Source organism: Pseudonaja textilis, chromosome Z (genome assembly GCF_049901715.1).
Source record: "Pseudonaja textilis isolate UNSWEBS1 chromosome Z, rPseTex1.2, whole genome shotgun sequence".
Lineage (NCBI taxonomy): Eukaryota > Metazoa > Chordata > Lepidosauria > Squamata > Elapidae > Pseudonaja > Pseudonaja textilis.
This window is the reverse complement of record NC_142008.1, coordinates 38845173-38869067: the sequence shown is the minus strand read 5'-3', so window position 1 is coordinate 38869067 and position 23895 is coordinate 38845173. Positions and strand designations below refer to the sequence as shown.

At 34.0% G+C, this 23895-nt stretch overlaps 1 protein-coding gene across 4 annotated transcripts in view; it reads left to right on the top strand.

The window, feature by feature from the left end:
* The window catches only part of SKAP2 (src kinase associated phosphoprotein 2), a 117779-nt gene that overhangs the window by 43728 nt on the left and 50156 nt on the right, over positions 1–23895 (top strand). For all 4 annotated transcript variants that reach the window (XM_087916902.1, XM_087916901.1, XM_087916900.1 and 1 more), the window contains exon 5: positions 23112–23189. In XM_087916902.1, the coding sequence (XP_087773028.1) occupies positions 23112–23189 (78 nt within the window). The remainder of the gene's footprint in view (positions 1–23111; positions 23190–23895) is intronic.

The following is a 23895-nucleotide window of genomic DNA, read 5'->3' as shown; positions in this document are numbered from 1 at the left end:
CATGCTTCTTGTATTAAAGAGATGTTTTAAGCTTAATGAGGATATTCATGCCAGAGAAAATGAGGCTGTATAGAGGTCATCCTTGAACTGGAGAAAGCCCCAAATTTCAAAGAAATAAAATAGAACATGACATAAGCTATTATTCCCATCTTATTACCGATTGTGGACTACTATTAAAATACTTGGCAAATAGTCTTCATCCTCATACTCCAGTACATTTCACTTAATGGAATGTTTGTGTGACGTCACTTTTACAAAGAAAACAGTTAAAAATGAATATTCCAAACTAGATATTCTGTGTTTAATGTTATTTTCACTGTATCATACTATGTGAGATATGTAGTGAAATTTTATCCTGAACTACCTGGGATTTAATAAATAAATTATATTTATTCTAGGTAAATATGGATAGCTAGACTTTTTCTAATAATATCTAGATGATATTATTATAGTCTTGTATATTATTTTTTCTACATTGTGCCTAAACAAAATAGTACAAATTTGGAGGACTGTATATAATAGTTGGGAAGTTGAACATGGTGTAATAAAAATATGTTCATGAGAATAAAGGACAATTTTGTTTGTCGGAGACACCCTAAGTTACTTGTCTTCATAAAAATTATTCAGAGAGTTTTACCAAAATGGAAAGAACAGGTTCACAATCTGAGAATATCTATTCGTCTAGGAAGGAAGACAGAGATTACAAAGGAAGTCCAAGTCCATGTTCTAAAGAATGGAGAACTGGGAGATTAAAGTAATAGGCTAAAGAACCCAAAGCAACTGTGTTTTTTTCCTTTCTAATAATAAATAACTTGGCTTGCAGATAAGCAAACAAAACAAAATCTATACAGGTATATAGCTAGCAGGATAGTGGCTACTGGCCCTTGTGAAATAAACTTTAGGGATCTAAAAGCTGCAGCTATTCCCTCTCATGGAAAAATAGAATATAAGCTGGAGGAAGAGGAGGAAGGATCAAGACTATATCTCTCAGAAGGCAAATGTTCCTGGGGTAGCCAAGTCAATAATTACAGGCAGCTGGATCAGAAGCACCATTAAGACCTACCTCCTGGCAGTTAAAGCAAGGAATTGTCACTCTGCTCTTATTGCATCTGTAGAGTGCTGCCTGAGAGCCTGTTTAAGATCACCTGTTCCTTCCTAAGTAAGGAGGGCTCAAATGAACATTTACAGGACCATGCAAGGATTTGTCGAGCATTTGATGGATAAAATCCCTAAAATTCATTCTCAATTGGAATTCAAGCACTGATTGGGTCCATTGAAGATGCCCAGGAAATGGATTTACCTAGTTTTCTGGGAGCTGTTTGACCCTGTTGGATTGAGGAAGTAGACAAGCCGTAGACAAACTCCTCTGGCAGCTAGTTGTCATTTGTTTATAAGATCTTTGGCCTCCTAGTTTGAAAAAGCATACAGGGGGGTGACTTGTAGGTGGCTCTAGGCAGTAAGTAAATACATCACTGCAGGAGAGAGTGTTCCTGGTACCATTTAAGGAAGCCTTGGTGTGCCCTTTCCTTAAGACACCTTCATTGGAACACACCTGCCTGAACAATTTTTTTCTAGTTTCCAATCTCCCCTTTTTAGGAAAGATGGAAGAAAAAGCAGTTGCATAGCAGCATCAGAGGGTCCTGGATGAAATGGATTTCCTTTCAGTTAGGTTTCACACCTGGTTATGGGACAGAAATGGTGGCATTGATTGCACTTGTAGAGTCTCTTGTAGATGGGACTGGAATGGAAGTAGCGCATACAAATCTTTCTAGGTAAAAAAAAAACCAAAGCAAGCAATTTTGATTTAAAGATTCAAGAAATATTTGCCAAAAGCTTAATTAAGAGAAGCTGTAAAAAAGGTTGCAAAATGGACAAGAGGATAACCTTTTTTCTACTATTATTGTTTGTTATTTGTTTATTTTGATGAAATTATTAAGCCAGTTAAAGAGACAAGTCCTGCGTAAGAATGTTTTTTGTTATTCTTAAGGCAAATGTACAATTGGTGGAATGTGAATAAGAAAATATAAGGTAAAGAATCATACTGTGACATATAGAGATGTTATGCCTATTGTGGCTAAAGTTACAGCTACTAAAATGAAAGTTGCATATAAAAATTGAGAGTTACCTTTTAATTTTGCCTAGTGTAAAAATGGCTGCTAGAAAAATGGCAAGAGAAGGCAGGATGGACCTGTTATGGAAAAATAGTTGGACAAAATATACTTCAGAAATGTTTTAAATAAACGAGAAGTAAATTTGATCAGATGGGAAATGAAATTGATGCTTTTGAAAAAAAAGATTGGATGAAACATTGATAAAGTTTAAAGATATGAGAGAAGATGTTAAAAAATGGAAAGTTCTACAAAGCAAATATCTGGGGTAGAAAAACAAACTAGTATTATAGAAAATTGTGACCACAGTTGTGACTGAATGAATGCATACAAAATACAGGTTGTATATCTTTGATTTAGAATAACTAGAACTGTGAAGAGATCACAGTTCTAGATATTCTAAATCAGAAATACACATAACCTGTTAGGGATTTGGTGTAGCATACTGGGAGCAGCACTGAGCTCTATAAAGTAGGATGGGTCAAATTAAGCAATTAAATAAAAATGACATTTTATTTAATAAATTCATGGAATCATAGGACTTCCAAGGGATCTTAAAGATCTTCTAATCCAACCTCTGCCCAAGGCAGGAGACCTTATTGCATCCTGGACAAATGGCCATCCAATCTTTTCTTAAAGACATCCAGTGATGGAACAACTCCAGAAGATAAGTTATTCCTTTGATTAATTAATTAATTGAAGTTGAAGTTAAAATAATTTAGTATGCCAACTGCCAATATATTTATTTTTTATTTCAAACATATACAAAACTACAGTTCAGCAGCAATTTTTGGATGGATTTTGAATCACACTCATTTTTTTAGAAGCCATATATAGTTTGCACTTCTGCTTTCAGTGATTGTGGCCTAGATCAGTTAGTCACTGATTTGACTAGACTGGCAAGAAGTTCATAGTTCAAAAACTAGTGTTTCTAGGTCAGGAGGAAAAAGTGATTGGACTACTATGCCATTTAATTTATGTACACATTGCAAAGAGGGTTTTACCCAAACTCAACTGAAGTGACCTAAAGAATTTTTAAATAAATGAAATTATTTTTTGTATGTTTATTTATTTTTACAAGTGCCAAAAGAGAAAATGTGTCATCTTTCTGGCATGTTGTAGCAAACATTTTCTCAAAATTATTAGAATGGAATTATTAGTGAAAATTTATAAACAAATAAGAAAGAACTATCAGCTGTCATCTAAATGATAGTTAACAAGTGGTTGTCATTCTACTCCATTGAATACAGAAATCACACCATGACCAACATCTGTTGCAGAGTTCACTTTCAGATCTGTTCTGAAGAAGTTAGCAGCATGGCTTCCAAAATGTCAGTATATAGTCTCATCCAGACATCATTTCTCCAATAAATAAATGAGTTTGCTGCAAAGAGAATTTAAAAGAAAAATCAAATTTGTACAGAATGCTTAGCAGCAATTAATATTCTACAAATTCTACAGTGCCACAAACTTAACTATTATGATTATTAAAAGATTAGAAAAATCCCCCAAATGCTTACAAGAATGTTAAAAAAAGGCTTCCATCTGAAATTGAAATAACTTGGCAAGAATTGATGAAAAAAAGAAAGAAACATTTATCTTAAGATAACACTTAAGATATGCAAACTTATGAAATTTGGGGAAAGGAATAAAATGTGTTTGATATATTTATTGTTAACACTATGAAACTTAACAATAAATGTATTAAAATCAATTTTCAGATACAGTATATTCTCCAGTTTATAATATCTTTTATCTGGGATGACATACTAACTGTGATCCTATAAAGATGATGAAAAGTTGGCTTCAATCATCCAACTTTTGGTAGTAAAATCTGCTTTTTACAATATAGCAAATACTTATAATCAATATTTTAAATCCTTGAACCTTTCTGTACATATGTATGTATCTCAACCTGAATATATTTGTTGATGGTCCTGATTTCCAGTAAGTTGCATTATCTTCTTAATTTGCATCATTTTGATTCCTGGTGATAAAAACAATTTAAACTCCTGTTTACAAACTGTTAATGTAATCAACTCAAGTCGAAAATTTATCATGACTTTAATCCAATTGGTCCCGGATCAAATATCCATGTTTATTTCTTAACAACATTTCTTATCAATTGCTGATTAATTGAATACAGTAATATCCAAAGTCAGTCAATATTCCTGCTTTCTCCCAAAAACAGATAAGTGTAATAAATTAAATGTAATAAGTTCATTCCTCACTCTCCTTCAAGCTTCTTAAAAAAGACCCATTTGCCACCCAGAGAGTTCTTTGCTGTTGCATAAAAGCACAAGGTTGAACTTCAGAAAGTCGATTCTATTATTTCTGAGTCCATTATTTCTGAATATTTTCCAGTCTGTATTGTTTCTGAATCCATTATTTCTTCCCAATAAGTCTGCTTTGAAAATAAGTTCCTCTTGTGGGTTTAAAGTATTTAGAGTTAATTTCTTCAGAATGTTTTCCACAGTCTTTATGAGTTCATCAAACTTTAAAAAAAAATTCAGCTAAAGATTGCATGTTGCTATTTCTCCATCTTCCTCAAGTGTCAGTTTCTGCTTTCTGTCTGTAATCTGATAGGTTGTTGCTCAATGGACTACATAAGTAGAGCAAAGACTAAACAAAAAGAACAGGGAAGATATTTTCTGACTATTTTGATCCAAAGTCTATTTTTGAAGGTTCATAAAATATGGATTCCCTGCAGTAGATAATCAAAAATATATAATTCAAATATAAACACTTTCACCATTTAAAGGCGCATATGGAAAGCAGAAGTTGATGAGAACAGTGATATAAATCAAAGAGAGAAAGCAGAAAACACAAAATCCAGCAGGGTTTAAAAAATAATAATCAGTGTTTGGCCAGTTATTTGAGCATTCAGCCAGTTATTTCAAGATAAAAAACAAAAACAAAAGTTCAAAAAGTGACATTTAAAATCCCAACCATTCTTACGAAAATGTTCTGCTGGAGCAAAGAAATGTAAAAAACCCCCACAAAACTTAATTTTCCAGCTGCTCCCTTAGGGAGCTGCAGTCTTTCAAATTTTCCCTTCCTGGGTGTGTCCACAACCATCCAAAAGTAATCTTGGGTCATTCCTAAGTACCCCAATTAAAACCCAGAGGGCAAGACTACCAAAGAACCAGCTCTGGCAACAAACAGCAGATGGTAGTAAGAGAAAAAAAAGTCCCTTATCCTTCAGTAGCCAGCCTGGGGAGTAATACTTCATGCTGACCAATTCTTGTTTTTCCTTTCTCTTTTCTCTATTATTTCTTTTGTTATAGCTAGTTCTTTCATTTTAACTTCTTTTTAAAATTTCAGTTACCTCCTATAATCAAATCGTGTATTTTTTTGTATTTCTTCAGGTTAGCCTATATCCAGAACTACATGTGTCAGGAACTAATTGATTCAATGCAGTCTGCTCATTGATAGAAACATATCTGATTGGATTGAAATCAGAAGTTATACCTATAATTTGCTGTTCAAACTTCGTATCTGCTGATGATCTTGGTTATACTGGTAGCTGTTTTTTCTGTTTTATTATTTTCTAAGTGGTATTTCTTGATTAGGTATTCTTTTGTCTTTTTGTTCTTCAGCTCCTTTTCTGTCATCTGTTCTAGCTTGCTTGCATCTGATCTTAACTTGCTAATCTTATTTTTCAGTCTGATCTTCCATTTTGGTGTTTGACTGTTTGACTTTTTTCTTCTTTGTTTATTTTGAATTCCAGGCATAATATATTATATAATTATATATATTATATAATATATTGCATTCCATAAATGCAGATGTGCCGTACATTAATTGGTTTAATTCTTGCAGTGAGTTGGTTCTTATATTTGATAGTGTAGTATTTGCATCTTTTAATCTTGTACTATTTCTTTGAAACACGCTTCAATGCAGGCAGCTTTATTCTGATATTATTGTGCTCTTCTAGATGCTCAGTATTTGTTTCAATTCTACTACTTAGTTAGTAAGAGGTTTAGTTATTTTTTCTGAGGCAGAGGAGAGGGTGCCTGATTTCCAAATGAATACAATTCTATATCTCTGCTGGGTTCCTCTACTACCAACTCCCCCTGGTTTGCCTCTACAGTCTGAGTTACTTCTGACAAGACTTTGAATTTTTTCACCCTTGACAGACCATTCTGAGAATACTTTATTTCATATTATAAATCTACATATAACCACTAGATTATTTCTGTTATTTCTGACTCTGGATGTTGTTCTTTCCAGAACTGGAGCATTGTTTTCTAATATCTTTTTGTTGGATTTAATCTCTAATAGCAGATCATTATTTCTTTATTTTCAATTACTGTATATTTGTGGTGGTAAATACTGTTTCTTCCAGTAGTTCTGCTGGCTCTGGTTACTCAGCCAACAGTCCTGAGTCCAATAGCCCATTTTTGACCAAATATTCAGCAACTCCAACATCTAGCATGATCCTTGTTAACCTGGGGGCTCGTGGTGAATGAGCCAATGTAGATTTTTGTAATTTCTCACCATATTTTTATGTGAGAGACACTCTGTGTCTGACTCCTCTAATTATGAAAGACCTATCTAGTATGGTTGAATCTCTGGTATACCTCTCATCTTTCTCAGAGCATACAAACCACACGTCAAGAGGGTGTCTCACTGTGGATTGTCGTTTTTAAATTTATTCGCTGCCTATCTCGCAAAGTGGCTACTGTAGGCGGTACATAATTATAAAAAAAGCAAAGAAAGAAAATTAAATAAAGTGAAAGTAAAATAGACCAATAAAATAACCAAGGAAAAAGAAAACAAGGAAAATACATCAATATGATTAATAAAAAAAGATGGGTGAATGGGTTTTTTTCTTATTATTTTAACTTTGTCTTAAACTTTATTTTTTTAATCATCCACTGAAGGCCTACCAAATCCCGGGCTGCAGCCCATCATTGGGCTGCGGCCTGTTTGGAAGCAGGCCGCACAAACAGCGGATGAGTGTGCCCATGTGCACAGCTCCACTCATGAGCAATAGGATTGGATTTATTTATTTTCTTATTATTTTTACCTTGTCTTAAAGTTTATCATCTCCTGTAGGTATGCCCAATCCCTAGGCCAGTACCAGGCAGGGCCTGTTTGGAACTGGGCCATGCAAGTGTGAAACAGAAAAAACCCTGAACTTATAATTTATAGTTTTGATGATTAGAAAGGTTATATTTCAGAAAGAAAAGAGTTATATTGTCATTATAATGATAAATCTATAATTATATTTATACCTTTATCATTTTGGGTCATTATTTCAGAGATATATCCTTCTTTGTATTTTTGTCTTTTTTTCCTATTACTTTTTTCTTTTTTGCATTTTAATCTTTCTCTTTGATCTCTTTCTTTTTCTTTTTCTTACTTTATATGATTGGTTTGTAATCTTTCTTTTAAAAATGTTTATATAAAATCTCTCTCTGTGTGTATGTATATAGATCAGCTGATTGTTGATTATATGAATTAATGGATTAAAGATGGATCAATACTAGCTTGATCAGAAAAAAGTAGATTGGGAGCAAGAAACAAGTCCAAGGGATATAAGCTGCCAAGAAAAGAATGTATGAACATCACTCTGGGAATTTTAGAAGAACATTTTTTCAGAAACCAATCACTTAGGATTTTAATAGTAATGCTTGTATTTATGATTGTAATTGAATTATTTTTAACTCAATTAAATGGAGGGGAGAGAAAAAACCCCCTCTGTCGACAACGCCAGTGTGTGATATTGATTACAAGCATACAATAAATTTCTACACCTCAGTGTAGAACTGGTATTTCTCTAGAATGCAATCCGTATTTAGTCCAAATCAATAATGCATATATATCAAGATAAGTATTTTCTTATACATTCATCCATATTTATCAAATTTCTTATTATCTTCACCTGGAACAAACTGGTAGAAGAATGATAATAATGCTAATGATGTTTTATCATATTCTAAACCTTACACCTGCTAGGTTTTATGGGGATGCCCTGGGAGATTATGGCCTTAAGGATGCCCAATTTGGGGTAGCCCAACGGCTTGTGGACATTGACTTGCAATATCTGCAAGCCAGAGCTAACAAAACTTGCTCCGCTCTGATCTTCAGCCAATTTAATAATTATGGACTGAGGATGGCTTCCTATTTTTACACTCTAACCATTCCCAAGTATAGAAGAGCTTTCTCTCTAGCTCGCTTTAATGTCTTGCCCTCAGTGCTACTGGATGGGCGATTTAAGAAGCTCCCGATTAACAAGCGGCTATGCCCCTGTGACAGAGCTGAGGTTGAACTATGGAGCATGTCCTTTTATATTGCCCTATGTATAACGCAGGCAGATCTAAGTTACTGTCTCTCCTTGAAACAGACCCTTCTAGACCTAATGTTAGTAATTTGTTCTTATATTGTCTAGGGTATGGCTCCTCATACATCACTTCTCAGGTTTCCAAATTTTTTTAAGAGCTGTAACCATCAGAGGAGAACACTGTAATTCCCCTTAGTCAAGTTGTGACCAATTGTTCATGATTAATTTTCCCATGTTCTTTTGTTGTACTTGTGTTTTGGTCTGTGACCGCAAATAAAGCATTATTATTGCTATTATATTAAAATCAGATTAACTAAAGAAAGAATCTGGCCACATTCTGGTTTCTGGTACTTGTGTGTATACCTAACAAAGCTTGGATTACATCTAAAGGAATATTTATATATTTCAAAGACTGATAGTTGTCCTGCAGCAAATTGTAGTCCAAATGGAAAAATGTCAAAAGTATATTATAAGCCCTTGAATTATCTCTCAGATTTCAAGAAGAACTTAAATGACTAGGCCAGGTGTATCCAAATAAAAGGGCAGGTTTCTCCTCCTTTTCTTGTTGAATTGCCTAGAAGCCTTCAGTTATAAAAAATAAACACAATGTACACTTGGATTCATTTTTTAAAAAAGCAGTTATAGTCCTCTTCTGATAGAGATTTAACAAAGATACTTATTTGTAATTTAGTTCTTAAAATCAGGCATGAATATATTTATTAAATGAGAGTGGAAAATAGAACTGTACTACATTGACAATCTTGTTACCTCAGAAGGTAAAAGTGCAGATCAGTAGCTTTTTAAGCTGATCAAATGATTTTGACAGTTTGATATGATTTGGGTCACTCAATAAACTGAATTATTCTGAGATCTTTGGGAAAGGAATCTGTTTTTTCCCCTTATCACAAGTTCACTGATGGATCAACAAACTCTTTTTAATAGAGAATGAAAGGAAAGAGCTGGTCCAGAGCAGGTAATGGTTGATTTTATATATCCAGGTGAGAAGGCTGGACCCAAGCAATTACAGGCTAGGAATCCTCAGATAATTCAGCCAATAAGGTGTTTAATGATAGTATGAACTATTAGAGTTGGTGATTAATTAGCCTGGGCATTTTGGACTGGCTAGTGTGCATGCTCTACTATACTGTATTACACACTGGCCATCAGCTGGTAGGCCTACAGTCTTGTAAAGGGCTTTCTGCTTTGACATTGGCCATATATCATTGCAGCTGTGCCCTTTGATTACTGGGAGGGCTTGCAGAGTGATTAATAGCCAGGATCAATGTTTCTGCCCAGCACATGACATTTGGTCACAGAGCAACCATATACTTATTCCCTTTTGGCACAACGCTTAGGAGAAATGAAGGATGAGACCTGCCAATTTATAGCTGAGGAGCTTCCAGTTTATAAAATGAGTCAACTTTGACTGTACAAGATTATTCCCCATTGAAATAATTAGTGCAGCATTAAACACAATTAGAACCAAAACTATGGGAGCATGCTTTCTGAAACCAAGCCAGTTGACAGATGGTTAAAGCCTGATATTTTGGCCCCTTACAAGGTCCTGGAGTTATATTTTGCTGAGAAAATGGAAAAACAAACAAAACAGAAAGAGTGAATGCAGTTGGGAGAAATAGAATTAATGCAAATGCATTTTGATCTTTGGGGAAGAAAAAAGCAATCCATGCACTTAATAAAACATACAGTTATATTGAGGAGCAAATGATAGTATTAAAAGATACTTAAGAGGCAATTTTCTGATCACTTGATAAAGTTACCTATCATTCCAGGCAGTGAAAAAGTTTGGTATAGGTCATCATTCTTTTTATAATGTTTGTTTATGTTAGTCCTATTTGCAAAAACTTCAGTATCACATGAGAGTTTCCTCCCTTATCCCGCGGATGAAAATTTTGCTTTTGTGTATTTAGTAAACACAACTTGGTTATCCTCCTAAATACATATTAATCAATCTTTAGAAGGGCATTTTATTTCTGAGAAATGTCTGTCTGACCTTTCCATACTTTTTGAAAGCAAAAAGTGATGATTGCACAGCTGAATGCTTGCTTGGAATTAGGTATTCAAGTTCTTCTCTGTTTCAGTAGTGCAAGTGTCAAGGGGAAAATGCAACATTTGTTTTTATTCATAACTGGAATCCTATATGCTCACCTAGGATCTGCTGTCAGCTCAGAAAAACATGTTGAAAATATGATTTGTTTGTTTGTTCAATTTCTATAGCTGCCTATATGTGATCTCACATATGTGACTCTGGGTAACTCAAAATAATTAAAAACAACATTAAGCACAATAAACAAAATGTAAAACCAAAATAAAAAAATACATTTCCTAAAAACCATTACTAAAGATTACATTAAAAAGCACAATATATTTAGGGGCCAAGTACATTCACATTCAGTACGGCCATTGAGCAGACTATATATACAGTTTACATTTTATACCCATATTAGAAATTTGTCCAAAGGGTTTAGTTTTGTGTAGATTTTCATAAGATATTAGTACATGTCCCACACAGAGCTAGTTTATTACCTTGAATGTAATATGCTAGACTTTGGACACTGAACCCTTGCTTGATTGTTGTTTTCTGTCATGTCAAAATCTGTCATATTAATCTGTGTATCACCCACTTCTGTGAGTTATAAATTGTGGCAAAATAAAACGAAACAAAAACCACACTTCATGACAACTAAGACCAATAAATTAGGTCACAACAAAACTATTTCTGAGAAGGAAGAATTTAAATAAATCAACACAACATTCAACTAGACATTACATTTGTAGTGAGTCAAACCATTACATCCATTCAGTGATCAGGAGACACGGCCATTCAACAGGCTTTATAAAAAGCTTGTGTGTGTATGTGTGTGTGTGTCATCTGTTTTCTCTTGCACTTTCCAGGTGGTTCTAAACAATCTCCCAACCCCACCAAATGGTAACAAAAATAAGTTACAACCCAGTTTGATAATTCCATACAGGATCTCAGTGGACCTACTCAGTCCTTTCAGTTTCTCTGAAGTGGCTGCTGCTAATAATAAAGATCAATAAGGATTTAGTGTACAATTCCTCCTAAAAACCAAATAAGATTTACTTCCTATGAATTATAGATGAGGAAGTTATCCTCTTTGTTTCAGGGCTGAGAAATGCCTAGATGAATGCCTCCAGCCTAGAAGAAAATATCAAAATAGCAGATACAATAATTGAATACAGGGAAATCCAATTAAAAAGTGATGGTTTTGAAACATTATTTGATAGTTAATTACAAGAAGTTTCAAAGATGTAGATATAAAAATATGATTGCAATTCATTCAAGAGGTCCCAGATATTCAATTGGGGTCCCAGATATTTGATAAAACTTATTTTCTTCTTACTCTAGAGGAGGAAGATATAAAAGTGCGCATGTAATGCTTACCAAGATCTTGAAAGACCTCCCCAAAGAATATACAGTACATTAAAAAAAGCTTTCAACTCATATATTTTCTTTATTATTGTCTTTCCAGCCTTATGATATTCTATTTTTCTTCTCCCTGCTCCATTCTTTTTTGCAGCCACATATTACAAAACAGCTGATGTTCATTTTCCAATGAGTACTAAAATATTAATTTAAATAAGAAGTTCCAGGATTGGAATTCTAGACTTGGTGAAGTTTGGACTTTTAATATAGATTTATGAAACCCAGGTTTCATAATCATATAGTGAAATAGAGTGATAGAAAGTGAAAGACTTATGGAGCTATTCATGAACAGGAGGAGGGGGGAGGAAAAGATAAACTTCTAAAATAGCAGGCAACAGCCTAAAACAGTTCTTCAGGTGGTGTTTGTCTTGCTTGTGGTTTGCCTCCGGATTTCAGCACTCTATTTTGTCATTTTGCTTGCTGGTGCTTGTTACTTAGTCCAGCTGTTTCCTTCTTTTCCTTCTTACAGATTGGCCTTAAGCCCAAACATCTGTTTAGCAAAGCTGTCTATAAACTCATAAGTCATCTGCAAGTAGGATAAAAGCTTTGTATATGAGTAGTTTTAAATAGAAATAAAATACAAATTCTGTCAACATCTTGCAACTCCCTAATTTGCCAACTCTCCTTGCCATTTGGCTACGTTTTTTTTGAATCAAATTTTTGTGAATTATTGCTTTTGCTTACATTCTTGTAGATATAGAATTAGAAGGATTATGCATTTTGTGAGCTTCTAGTTTTAATCTATGTCTTTTACTTTGTTTAGAAGTACTTTTTTAAAGTTTGGAGAGAAAATATACTTTGGTACATGGGATAGGCATTACTGGTTGATGAGAGAGATGCCTTTAGAAATATAAGCAAGCATCCTAAGCTATTTTTTGTGACAGTTTTCTGTTACTGTAAATTTGTCTCAGATTTCAGCATTCTCACTTTTGCTTTGCTTTACTATTACTTCTTGCTATAGCTAAGGTTCTGCTATATTTCTAGATTTGGATTATTCATTTTTCATACTTCTAAATATATATTTTAATGTGATTTTTATAGTGCAAAATGGAATGGCCGTTCACTTATATTTTTGTGTGTGTTGGAATTTGCATATTAAACATAATGCAAATGAGCCATTCCAGTTAATGTGGCTAGCTACAAATCTTTGAGTATAACAGATCAGTTCAAAATATGACCAAACACTACCATCTCTTATAATGGTTATTGTATGAGTTACACATCCTGCATGATATTTCCAATTTCCCTTCTACTCCCTTTGGATAGTCAGAGCTGTATGCATACTATGATTTAACACAAGTTAAACTCCCAACTCTTTTAAGACCCTTTCCCCAGCAGCTGCATCTTGATTGCACAAATCTGAATGATTGCTAGATGGCAGCCAAGAGGGGAAAAATATCTTGACAGCCACTTAGTGGTTGATAAGTCAGTAAGTCAATAATTGTTTGATTAAAAAAAGTAACTGTATCCAGGAGAAACATATTTCTTTCTGTCATACACAGGAGGACATTTCTTGAACTCCTGCTCTAAGAACATACAGCTAGCTGCATCTGCATCTGAGTTGTCCAAATTTAGGCAATTACAACTGTATGTTGTGCTTAAACTCTTTTCTGCCATCTAGTGGTCATTAGATTGATAGGTTAAGACTCTTTTGGAAAACGAGAAATTAGAAAAATATTGATCCTACAAAACATCTGGACTTTACCAGAAACAGCCCAGTACTCATTCTGTTTGGTGATTGGTGACAGATTTTCCTATGGCTAATGATATCAAATTTCAGCCAAAGAAAATTGCAAATGATTTCTCTTATGAGTGTTATGCACAGGAGTTTTACAGAGAACAGGGCAGTATGGCCGGATGTGCATGAAAGGCCTGCTTTGGTTAATGCGACTAATGGTATAAATGCTTTCCAGTTCTAGGACAAAGAAAAGTACAGCCATGTGTCTTCACTGATAAACCCTATGTAACATTCCAACAATTTGTAGTCTCTATATGTATTGTATGCACATGGAAGGGTCAGTATAGTTTAAAACTATAAACTAAACTATTGCACAGTAAAATAATTATGGTATGCTTTCTACAATTTTATATCAAAAACTGGAAGCTGTCTATCAACTGGGAGATAAAGGTTGCAATACTAATACAGAATTTCAGGGAAGTTTAACTTTTACTTGTTTTTTCACATAAATCTTCATTTTCAAAAAAGGGAGTGAAAAAAATTCAGATGGACAGCAGTATACCGTAAAAAAAATACATCTGGTTTCTGCTGAGCTGCTTTCTGATTCACCTTTATCGGACCCGATCATAGATGGAGTTACTCAGAGATAGATTGTCCATGCTATGCATGGAAAAAAGTAATCTTTTTCCTTGTACATTGCACAAGGGATGGAAATTTGATCCTGTAAAGGAAATCTTTAGGTATCTCAGGACCAGAATGCTTCCTTGACCTTTCCCTTCTGGCCCTAGAATTCCTAAAAACTTTCCATTACTGAAGTACCTTCCTTTTCTCTCTTCTTTTTTTAGGATAAAATAGAATGCTCAACCCTCCAGATGCTTTCCAGTCATATTTACATCTTTTAAATAACAGCCTCTGTCAATTCCAGTGTATAACCTCATCTGTAACCACTATGATAACTTAATAGGGTTGGGTGAGGACCATACTGTGTCCACATCTGTAAAAGAAGATTATTAGGTTGAAAAAAATCAAAGAGTAGATTAATAGAGCCAGCAAGATAATGTAATACGGTAGAATACTTTTCCTCCTATGTAGATCTTTCTAAAACAGTAATTCTCAAATTTGGCAACTTTTAAGATTTGTGGACCAAACTCAGGATGGCTGGGGAATTCTGGGACTTGAAGTCCACTCATCTTAAAGTTGCCAAGGTTGGGAAACTTTAGACATTTGGATTTTAACTCACATAACACACAAAAATGTCTTGGGGAATTCTAGGATTTTAATCTGCACATCTAGAGGTAGCTAGTCTGAGAAAGGTAGTTCTATAGATGTTCCTTTTAAGTATCTATTTTCAGGATTCTGTACTCTGTTATTATACTTTATATAGCATATAGTTTTCTATCACTGAAGATAAAAAAAGAGATTTCCTAGAATTTGAGTTCTGATTTCTGTACAGAATAGTTCATATAAATCTATTTGGCAACAGTCTGATAGATAGCAATAGAGTTGTGAAATTAAAGTGAGTGGATTTGTTTTGAAATAAATGTAAAATGTGTTTAAACAGAATAGAAAAAATAATCTAAAGTACACTTAAATCAAATAAATTTATCCTCTCTACATTAATTTTGTTCGCAACAAACTTTCAGGATTTTAATGTAGTTAGCATTTTTAAACATGCCTTAAACATGCTTTTCCATTTCTTGTGTGTCAGGAAAAACATGACTTTTTAAAAGGCTCAATTCTGGAAATCACCTAATATACCACCAATACAATTTATAATTCAAAAAAATCTGTGAATGTGCAGAAATGGAAAAACTCACATTAAAATTAAAAGGAAAATAGGAGGTGGAATTTTACTCGACCTGGAATAAGTGGTACGATTGGCTAGAACGTAAAAAAAATGAAAAGGGGAATCAAGGGGGGAAAACAAATTTATGAAACAGATTGTAATACATACAATAACAAACAGGAATTGTTAATGTTAGTCTTAGACTCCCTCGTTCTTTAAACAAATAGAAGGAATTCATTGGTAAAAATAAGTATAATCCAACAACAAACATTAATAACAGAACATTATGTTTGATAGAACATAAATAACAGAGAACCTAGAGGAAGCAAGAAATAACTGCCACATAATATAATTTAGGAAATATTTAACTCACTGTCAAATGTATTAAAGGAAAGTTTAATTAGTTTTAGCACAGATTATTGTGACGTTTGTCTGTATGGATCTTTGTCTTTTGAGTTTGTATATTTTAATTTTTTGTATTCAATAAAGTTTGTTTTAAAATTTAAAAATAAATAAATAAAATAAAAGTGAAATCTTTTTAACTGGAATGATTTTAACTTTATCTCTGAATGTTAATACTGAGGTATTAACTTATTGGTATGTGAGATAGGGCAGCTGGGAAGTTGGCCGTGCCATTTTATATTACACTTATTTGTAAATGTTTGATTCTTTAATATTGCCTTCTGACTTGCTAAGAAAAACCCCTGTGTTTGTTGAGATTATCCTGACAACAGTTTGCTTGTTGGTTGTCAAGGCATGTCTAGCAGGTGGAGATATACTAATCTGACATTGCTACTATTGTAAGTGGCTGGAAATAAATAGAGGACTCAAATAAATGAAGAGGGATTAAATGTGTAGATGGAGCAAACTCTTCAATCACTAAACTGGTGATTTTTGCAAAGGATTAGAGTGCTTCTAAGAATATTGATTACTGATTTGCTTCTCAGAATGAAGAAAGCAAACTTTGTGTTGTGTATAAGTGTCTTGGAACAATGTTTATTGTTTCTATTGATGGATTTTTGTGGGTAACTTCCCTTTAAAAATTTGCTACCTTTAATATGTGAAAAGAGAATATTATCATGTGTTTATTTCTTTTTTTAAGCAATAGCTATTTTGTGAAATTTTATAATTCAGCTTTTTTGAAACTGAAGGATGAAGCCATTCGCTGACAAAGCATATATATATATATATATATATATATATAATGCTTTAATAAAGGTTTCCCAAGATTTAATAATCAGACAGTTAAATGGTCTCCATTCAAAATGTGTTTAGCAGCATATTCTTAATAATCTGTTGTGCAGTTTTTGAAAAATTGACAAGATAAATGTTAGGCAGATTGGCTAGATTCACATCTGTAAGTCCTGCCACTGAAACCACAATTTCTGTAGTAAAATAGGAGCTATATGCCACTGAAAATTTATCTTCAAATAAATTTTGCTTTTGTATTTTGAACATATTGTCTTGTGTCCCTCATCTAAATTCTTTCACTCTTAACAGAACTTTTTAAAAATTAAATTAAATTAAATTAGTAATTTTGTATAAATAAAAATAGTTTCCACCAAACATCAGAAATATCTCATTTTGAACGTGTGCCAGTGAGTTGCAGGTATCTCATAATTAGAGGGATGTGGCAATGCTAGTTTGACTTGCAAAGTCATCATTAGATTCTGCTTTATATAGAATAGTATGAGCATGCCTGGAGTAACAGAGGCCTTTAGTTATACTTGGAACATACTGATCAAAATATGCTAAAATTGTCTAGCACTGTCCTTTTATCATAAGCCAAAAAATCTGAAGGTAGTACAGGTGTGACTAAAACTGGTAACTTACTTAGCATCATTTCTGCCTTACTAAACAAATATTTGATTGATTGATCAAAGTTATGACAGGCAGCAGAAGTGAATATTTTAGGGCCAGTTTGGTAACTACCATGGCATATGTACAATTGTAACTTAGAACGTAAAAGATATGAATGATAAACAGGAAGAATTAACAAATGTGTTTAGAAATAAAAATAGATATGTTGTGAATCTTTGCAAGTAAGAAAAAGGGGGAAGATGTGATAAAGCTGGATGAAGGTAACCTGACCTTGTGGAGTGGTGCTTTGAGTACATACATGCAGGTAAATTAAGATATAGATTTAATTAAGCATGATGGGGTTAAATGCATGCTAGAAGGCATGAGCTGAATTTTTCATTCATGTTATTATGGAGGAATATGAAAGTAGGAATCTATAGTTGATAAAATATACATGCTTATATTTATGTATGAGCCCAAGGCAATGAACAGAATGCTTCTTACCAATTTTCCCCACAACATTTTTGTGAAGTGAAGTATGAAAATGAAAGAACCAGAGATGAGTTTTGGGGAAAATTGCAATGTTTTACATGAATCCAGTACAAGGGAAAAATTATTCCCTTGTACTGGATTCAGAAGGGAGGGCTAATCAAATTTTCAGACATTAAACTAGTACGAATAGCCAAAACTCCAGAATGCTCAAGAATCAGATATAACTTGATAGACTTGAACACTGGGCCCTATCTAACAAAATAAAATTCAATATAGGGAAAAATAAGGTTTTACACTTAAGCAAGAAAAATCAAATGTTCAGATACAGATTAAGTAAAACCTGGCTCAATAGTGAGATAGATCTTGGAGTCCTAATGGACAATGACTTAAATATGAGCCAACTCTGTGCAGCAGTAGCCAAAAACCAATGCTAGGTTGCATTAATAGAGGTAAAAAATCAAGATCATGTGAAGTACTAGTATCACTTTATAAAGCTCTTAGTAAGAACCACATTTAAATTATTCCATTCAGTCTTATAATGGTAAAGGTAAATGGTAAAAAAAGATGTAGAAACTCTGGAAAGAGTGTAGGAAAGAGCAACAAAGATGATTAGAGGATTGGACACTAAAACATGAAAAATGGCTGCAGCAATTAGGTATGTCTAGCCTAATGAAAAGAAGAACTGGGGTGACATGACAGCAGTGTTCCAATATTTGAGGGCCTGCCACAAAGAAGAAGAGGTCAATTAATTTTCCAAAGCATCAAAAGGCAAGACAAGAACCAATGGATGGAAACTTATTAAGAAGGTAAGTAATCTAGAACTAAGGAGAAATTTCCTAACAGTGAGAACAATTAACCAGTGGAACAGCTTGTCTTCAGAAGTTGTGGGTGCTTGGACTCACTGGAGTCTTTTAAGAAGAGACTAAATAGGCACTTATTTTGAATGTCTCCTGCTTGAGTAAGGGGTTGAACTAGAAGACTTCCAAAGTCCCTTTCAATTCTGTTATTCTGTTATTCTGCTAGATGATATAGTAATGATGGCTTGTTAAAAGAAGTAACCATGTCTGTATTTAAAGCATACTTTTGTCCAATGAGAGTTAAGTATGTGTAATAAGAATAGATTACAAAAAAAGAATGTATGCAAAACAAGAGATGGTGTTTAAAATAAATAGGTGCTGAAGGAATGTGGAATGAATATAAAAATGAATGATTGCTATGAAAGAAATAAGTTGTGGTGGTTTGTTAAATAGAAAAAATGAATGAGGATTGAATTACAAAACAAATATATGAGGAAAGAAAGCATAATGAAGAAAACCTGGAAGGCTGTTTTGATTGTAATTGTTAGTATCTTGAAAAAAGACAGAACTGGATATTTTAAACAACAAAGATATCATATGGACCTGTATATGTAAGTGATAGAAATAATGTTTTACAAAGACATACAATTATGAAGAAGTAAATGATAGTGGTGTACATTGTTTTTTAGTGATAAATCTTTTTTTTCTTATCTCTAAATTTACTATTTTTCTTTCCTTTGCGCTTTCAACTTAAAGTTGTTTAGACTGAAATGGAATACCATGACGATTATGTATGCATATATGAAAGAAAAGTAAAAATTACAAAAAATAATGCCAACTGTTAACAGCACTAAGTGCTATATTTGAAAATGTCTTGTATCTGGAATAGTTCTGAAGTCCATCCTTCCTCCTGCCCTCCCACCCTCCCTCCTTCCCACCCTCCTTTCTTTCCAGTGCACATACATGTTTTTCATATGTATTTTTTTCAGTAACTTACTCAACCAAGCATCTTGTTGAGGTCAGAAAGGTATTAAAAGTAGTTCAATTTTTTGTTGAAGAGTTGCATCTGCTTCCCTAAAGAATAATTATTTTACAACCCACAAATAATCTTTACTTTGATAATTTAGTCTTTGCAATAGCTTTTAAGCAATATTTTATTAATAGTATAATAATGCACTGCCAAATACATATCATAATCTAATGGCATACTATCTTTTAAAAATGAAATATGAAACATCTTTTTGCACTCATCTTAAAGCTGTTATTATTTTGATTGATGTACTGCCTTCCTGCAATCATTTTGCAATACTCAGTAATGTGCTTGGCAACTGGCTCACAATGATGCTTGTTGCAGCAACCCATGATCATGTGATTGCCATTTGAAACCTCCCTGCTGGCTTCCCACAAGCAAAGTAAAGGGGAATCTAGCAGGAGATTACACATCGTCATTTCCATTTAGACTGCTTTTCATCCACTGCTTTTTTCATGACCAAATTACATATCTTATGGCACCTGCCCATGATGTCTGCCTACCTGCCCATCCCTAGCTCTTGCCTAGGAATCTTGTCTATTATCACATCACAATCCTGTGACATCTTTGCTTAATCATCTGGGAATCCTGGAGTTATGATAGCAACTGGGACTGTTATCTCTAAGTTATATGGTCACATGACATCATATTATGAATGTTTTGTTTAGCAAAGGGAATTATGGCCCCAACTGCCATCATAACTCAAGGATTACCTCTATATTATTCTGCTTTATTGTAGATTTTTATAAATCTTATAAATATTCAGCTAATAAGTACCTTTTCTTTCTAAGATATGGAAATGATTTTAAGGCAATCTTTCCCAGCACGATATCCTCTAGTCTAGATATTTTGGATAATATTGCCCATCTCATCAATCCAAGCAAAAGTGGACAATATTGTGGCATAGTGAAACTATATAACCTTGGAAGACACCAAATATTAATCAGAAATAGTCTGTGCTTTGAACTCTGGTTATGTTAGGCTGGCAGGATACACCAGTCTTTATCATAAATGGTACTAATTGAATTTAATCAACAGTTAAGAAAAGGAGACTTGTAGATAATCTTTTATATGTTTTGAAACATAAAAGAAAGCTCAGAAATGGAAAACAGAATCTAGATTTTCACAATAGACAAGGCAAGCAATTTTGATTAATAATAATTTGAACTTTGGTAATATGATGTTCAGCTGACTATCTTAAAATGGCTCACAAAAGGAGTATAACATTATAGACAATTTTTCAATAAAGTTTTCCAAATAACATTATAGACAATTTTTCAATAAAGTTTTCCAAATGCCATTTTTTTCTAGTTTTAAATCCCAAATTAGTTAAACTTGGAGTACACTCATTGAATTACTGGAATTTGTTGATTATAAATATTTTAAGTTACACAAGTGTCAATGTATCTATCCACTAATACAGATCTCATCCATAGTCTTCCTGGTGTCAGATAAATACTTTAAAAAAATCATGTAAAAATAATGCATGATTTTTGTGCCCCATATCTTGTTTTTCTTAGTTATTTTAGCAGGTTTTAATATTATGTTTTTAGTATCCTGTTGCTCTATTTAATGATATAGCCCTTCAGTAGCTTGCCAAGTAATTTCTATAGTTGGATATCTGAATCAATAAATAAAGGAATACAGAAATTTAACAAGAATTCCTGACATAAAGTCCTAGCAATTGGGAGGGAGGGAGAAAATAGCATATTTAGAAATTAGAAAAACTGAAGGCAAGAAAGGTGATGTACTCTCACAGCATCAGTTTGAATAAGCAAAGGACATATTTTGTACTAAGTATTGCTATGATATTTTGGAAATAAGAGAATTCCCTCAACAGATTGTGCAAAGAAGCTCTTAGTCTCTTTACTGGTAACATTTCTGGACTGGACAGAGTATTATGTAGATTTCCCAGTCTTTTCTATGTTAATTTTTCTCCAGCAGCCCAAAGGCCTTCAGATAATGCTGTGAGTAACATGATTGCCTATTGTGTCATGCTGAGAAATGATGATTCATATTGCCTAGTGCCAAACTAGTCCGTGATGCCAAGAGCTCTTGGTAATCATTGTAAATAGTTGACAGTTGGATAATTGCCTTCTTTGCAGTTCACTCCATCTGATCCTTTGAAATCTGTGCTATGGGTTCTGTTAACTACTGTGATGTTGAAATGAGCATATGGGAACTAAAAAGAGGAAATTAATTACTCTTCAATTATTTGTAGTATTTGTTAAAATGTAGGAAACATGCAACCAATGAATGTAGCCAGGTTCAGCTATTGAAGTATTATAATGGTGTAAACTAGCAATTGTCAGGTGTTCATTAATATCAACATACATAGGATTCTTAGGTAGATCAATGTTTAATCATTCCTAACCTAGAGTGAGAGTCGAAAGCCTGAGAAAATATCTTAAGTTAGCTACAAACTGGAGTAAATCTATGTCTTATCATAATTGAGGAATCTTAATCTTAACTTTGTGGTCTTCTGCTAATGATGAATTTACATCCATAAAGCTTTTGGCATGTATCCAAAGAGTTATTTCTAAAGATCTTCACCTGGGCCATGGCCAACTTCTGAGTTTTGAGCCATTTGGAATGGGGCCACAGAAGTTGTGGGTGAGTGCATGAGCAGTGACTATTGTGGGGGCATGTGCTCCATTTCTGCAAGTGGTGGACATGGAACTATCCCCTTTAACCCCTGTCCCTGCCGGTACACAAGCCTGGAAAGTTTGGCAAGCTCTGTTTGTATAGCCATTCTTGGCAGTTAGGTTATGCTTATAAGAGGGCTGATGTTGAGCAAAAAATAAAACAAGTATGAACTTGTCTTTCTAAAATTAATATGTGTAATAAATGCAATTGAAATAGCAATCCTAAAATATATTTAGGTCCAATGTGACTATATATATTTATTATGTAGTTTTATTTTATATCCAGTTCCTCTCATAGGACATTCAAAATAGCTCATTCTCATATATTGTTATAAATTGATTAAAAATTCTATACATTTGCCACTACTAATAAATAATCGTGTTTCACATAAAAGCCTGAAATGAGTATTAATAATTTCCTACAAGTAGGATAATGACAGCTGGGTTTTTAAAAATGTTCAGTTGAATTTTTGAGATTAAGATCTGGCAGCCATGTTTGATTTTAAATTTGTGGAGCTTAATTGTAGTTAAAATATGTGGAGAAAAATATAAGATTGCCCAGTGAAGGCTGAAAAACTTAGAGGCTAGAGAGATCTTTGTGATTGTTGGGAGGGAGTGATGGAGGGAATGAAATAACATTATCCTAGACAGAGGTATGGCTGACTGCCTGAAATCCTGAACAGAAGTGTCTGTGCTGCAGCATTAATTTTCTTAATGGTAAAAGCAGATGATTTTCTTAACTGATTAATGTTCCATGTTCTACTAAATAAACAATCCATAATGTTCTTTTCATCCTTCTGACTGTACCAAAGAAAAGGAACTCAAATAACTTAAAATGCTTCAGTAAAGATTAACTATTTTGTATCCCAGTTTAATGTGTGCAAATTAATGTAAACTACTAATTTCTATATTCACATAAGTTAAACCTATAATCATTAATTAGTATATATTTTATCCAGTAGGAGATTATTTCACAGTGCTTTAAAAATTATTTGTTCTTTATGTCCTTTCTCCTTCCAGGTCATCAGTTTCTTCCAATTGCAGCACAGGATCTTCCATTTGTTTCAGTGTCTGGATATTTGGAAAAGCGTAGAAAAGGTAAACTAAAAAGATAGAAATAATGTTTTAAATTTTTATAGTAGTTGCAATCATTTTATTTCTGGAGGCAAATGATTCACTTATTTTGGAAAATATTGAAAGATTTTAACCATAAAGTATAGGTGGAAATATAATGAACATTTCCTACTAGGAGTACAGCTTCAGTATATCTGAGCAGTGTGGACAAGAGAAGTTGGTTGTTTCTGTTTTAATCCCTTGCCCCATAATTCAGGGATAATCAAAGTTTTGGAAAGTAGGAGGAGGCGTTGCCACCACATAAGGTAAGAGCGGCTGGCGTCGCTGAAAGCCAGGCTGAGTGGGGCAAGTGAGCTGGTGGTCCCCAAGAGGGGTGGGCCAGCTTGTGCCCAGAGTGGAGCATTGGTCAAAGGGTGGTGTGCCAGCAGCAGGCTGGGCAGCTCGCTCCTCCACAATCCTGCTGGAAGTGTCTCTGCTGAGCCCTGCTCTGGCTGCTTGAGGGGAGGCAGATGGAGTCCGTTTTAAGGTCAGTTCCAATGCCCATGCCAAGGCTGCAGCAGGTGAGGGGGGAAGCCGGTGCCCTTTGCGCAGATGGGAAAGTGGAGTCACCCACCTCTTGGTGCAGCCCATCTTTCCTGCGCAAGAGCCCCGGGCTGCCCGACCGAAGCAGCACATTTTGTGGCGCCCTTGCCGGGGAAAGAGGGCTAGTGATCCGGATGAGAAACTGGGC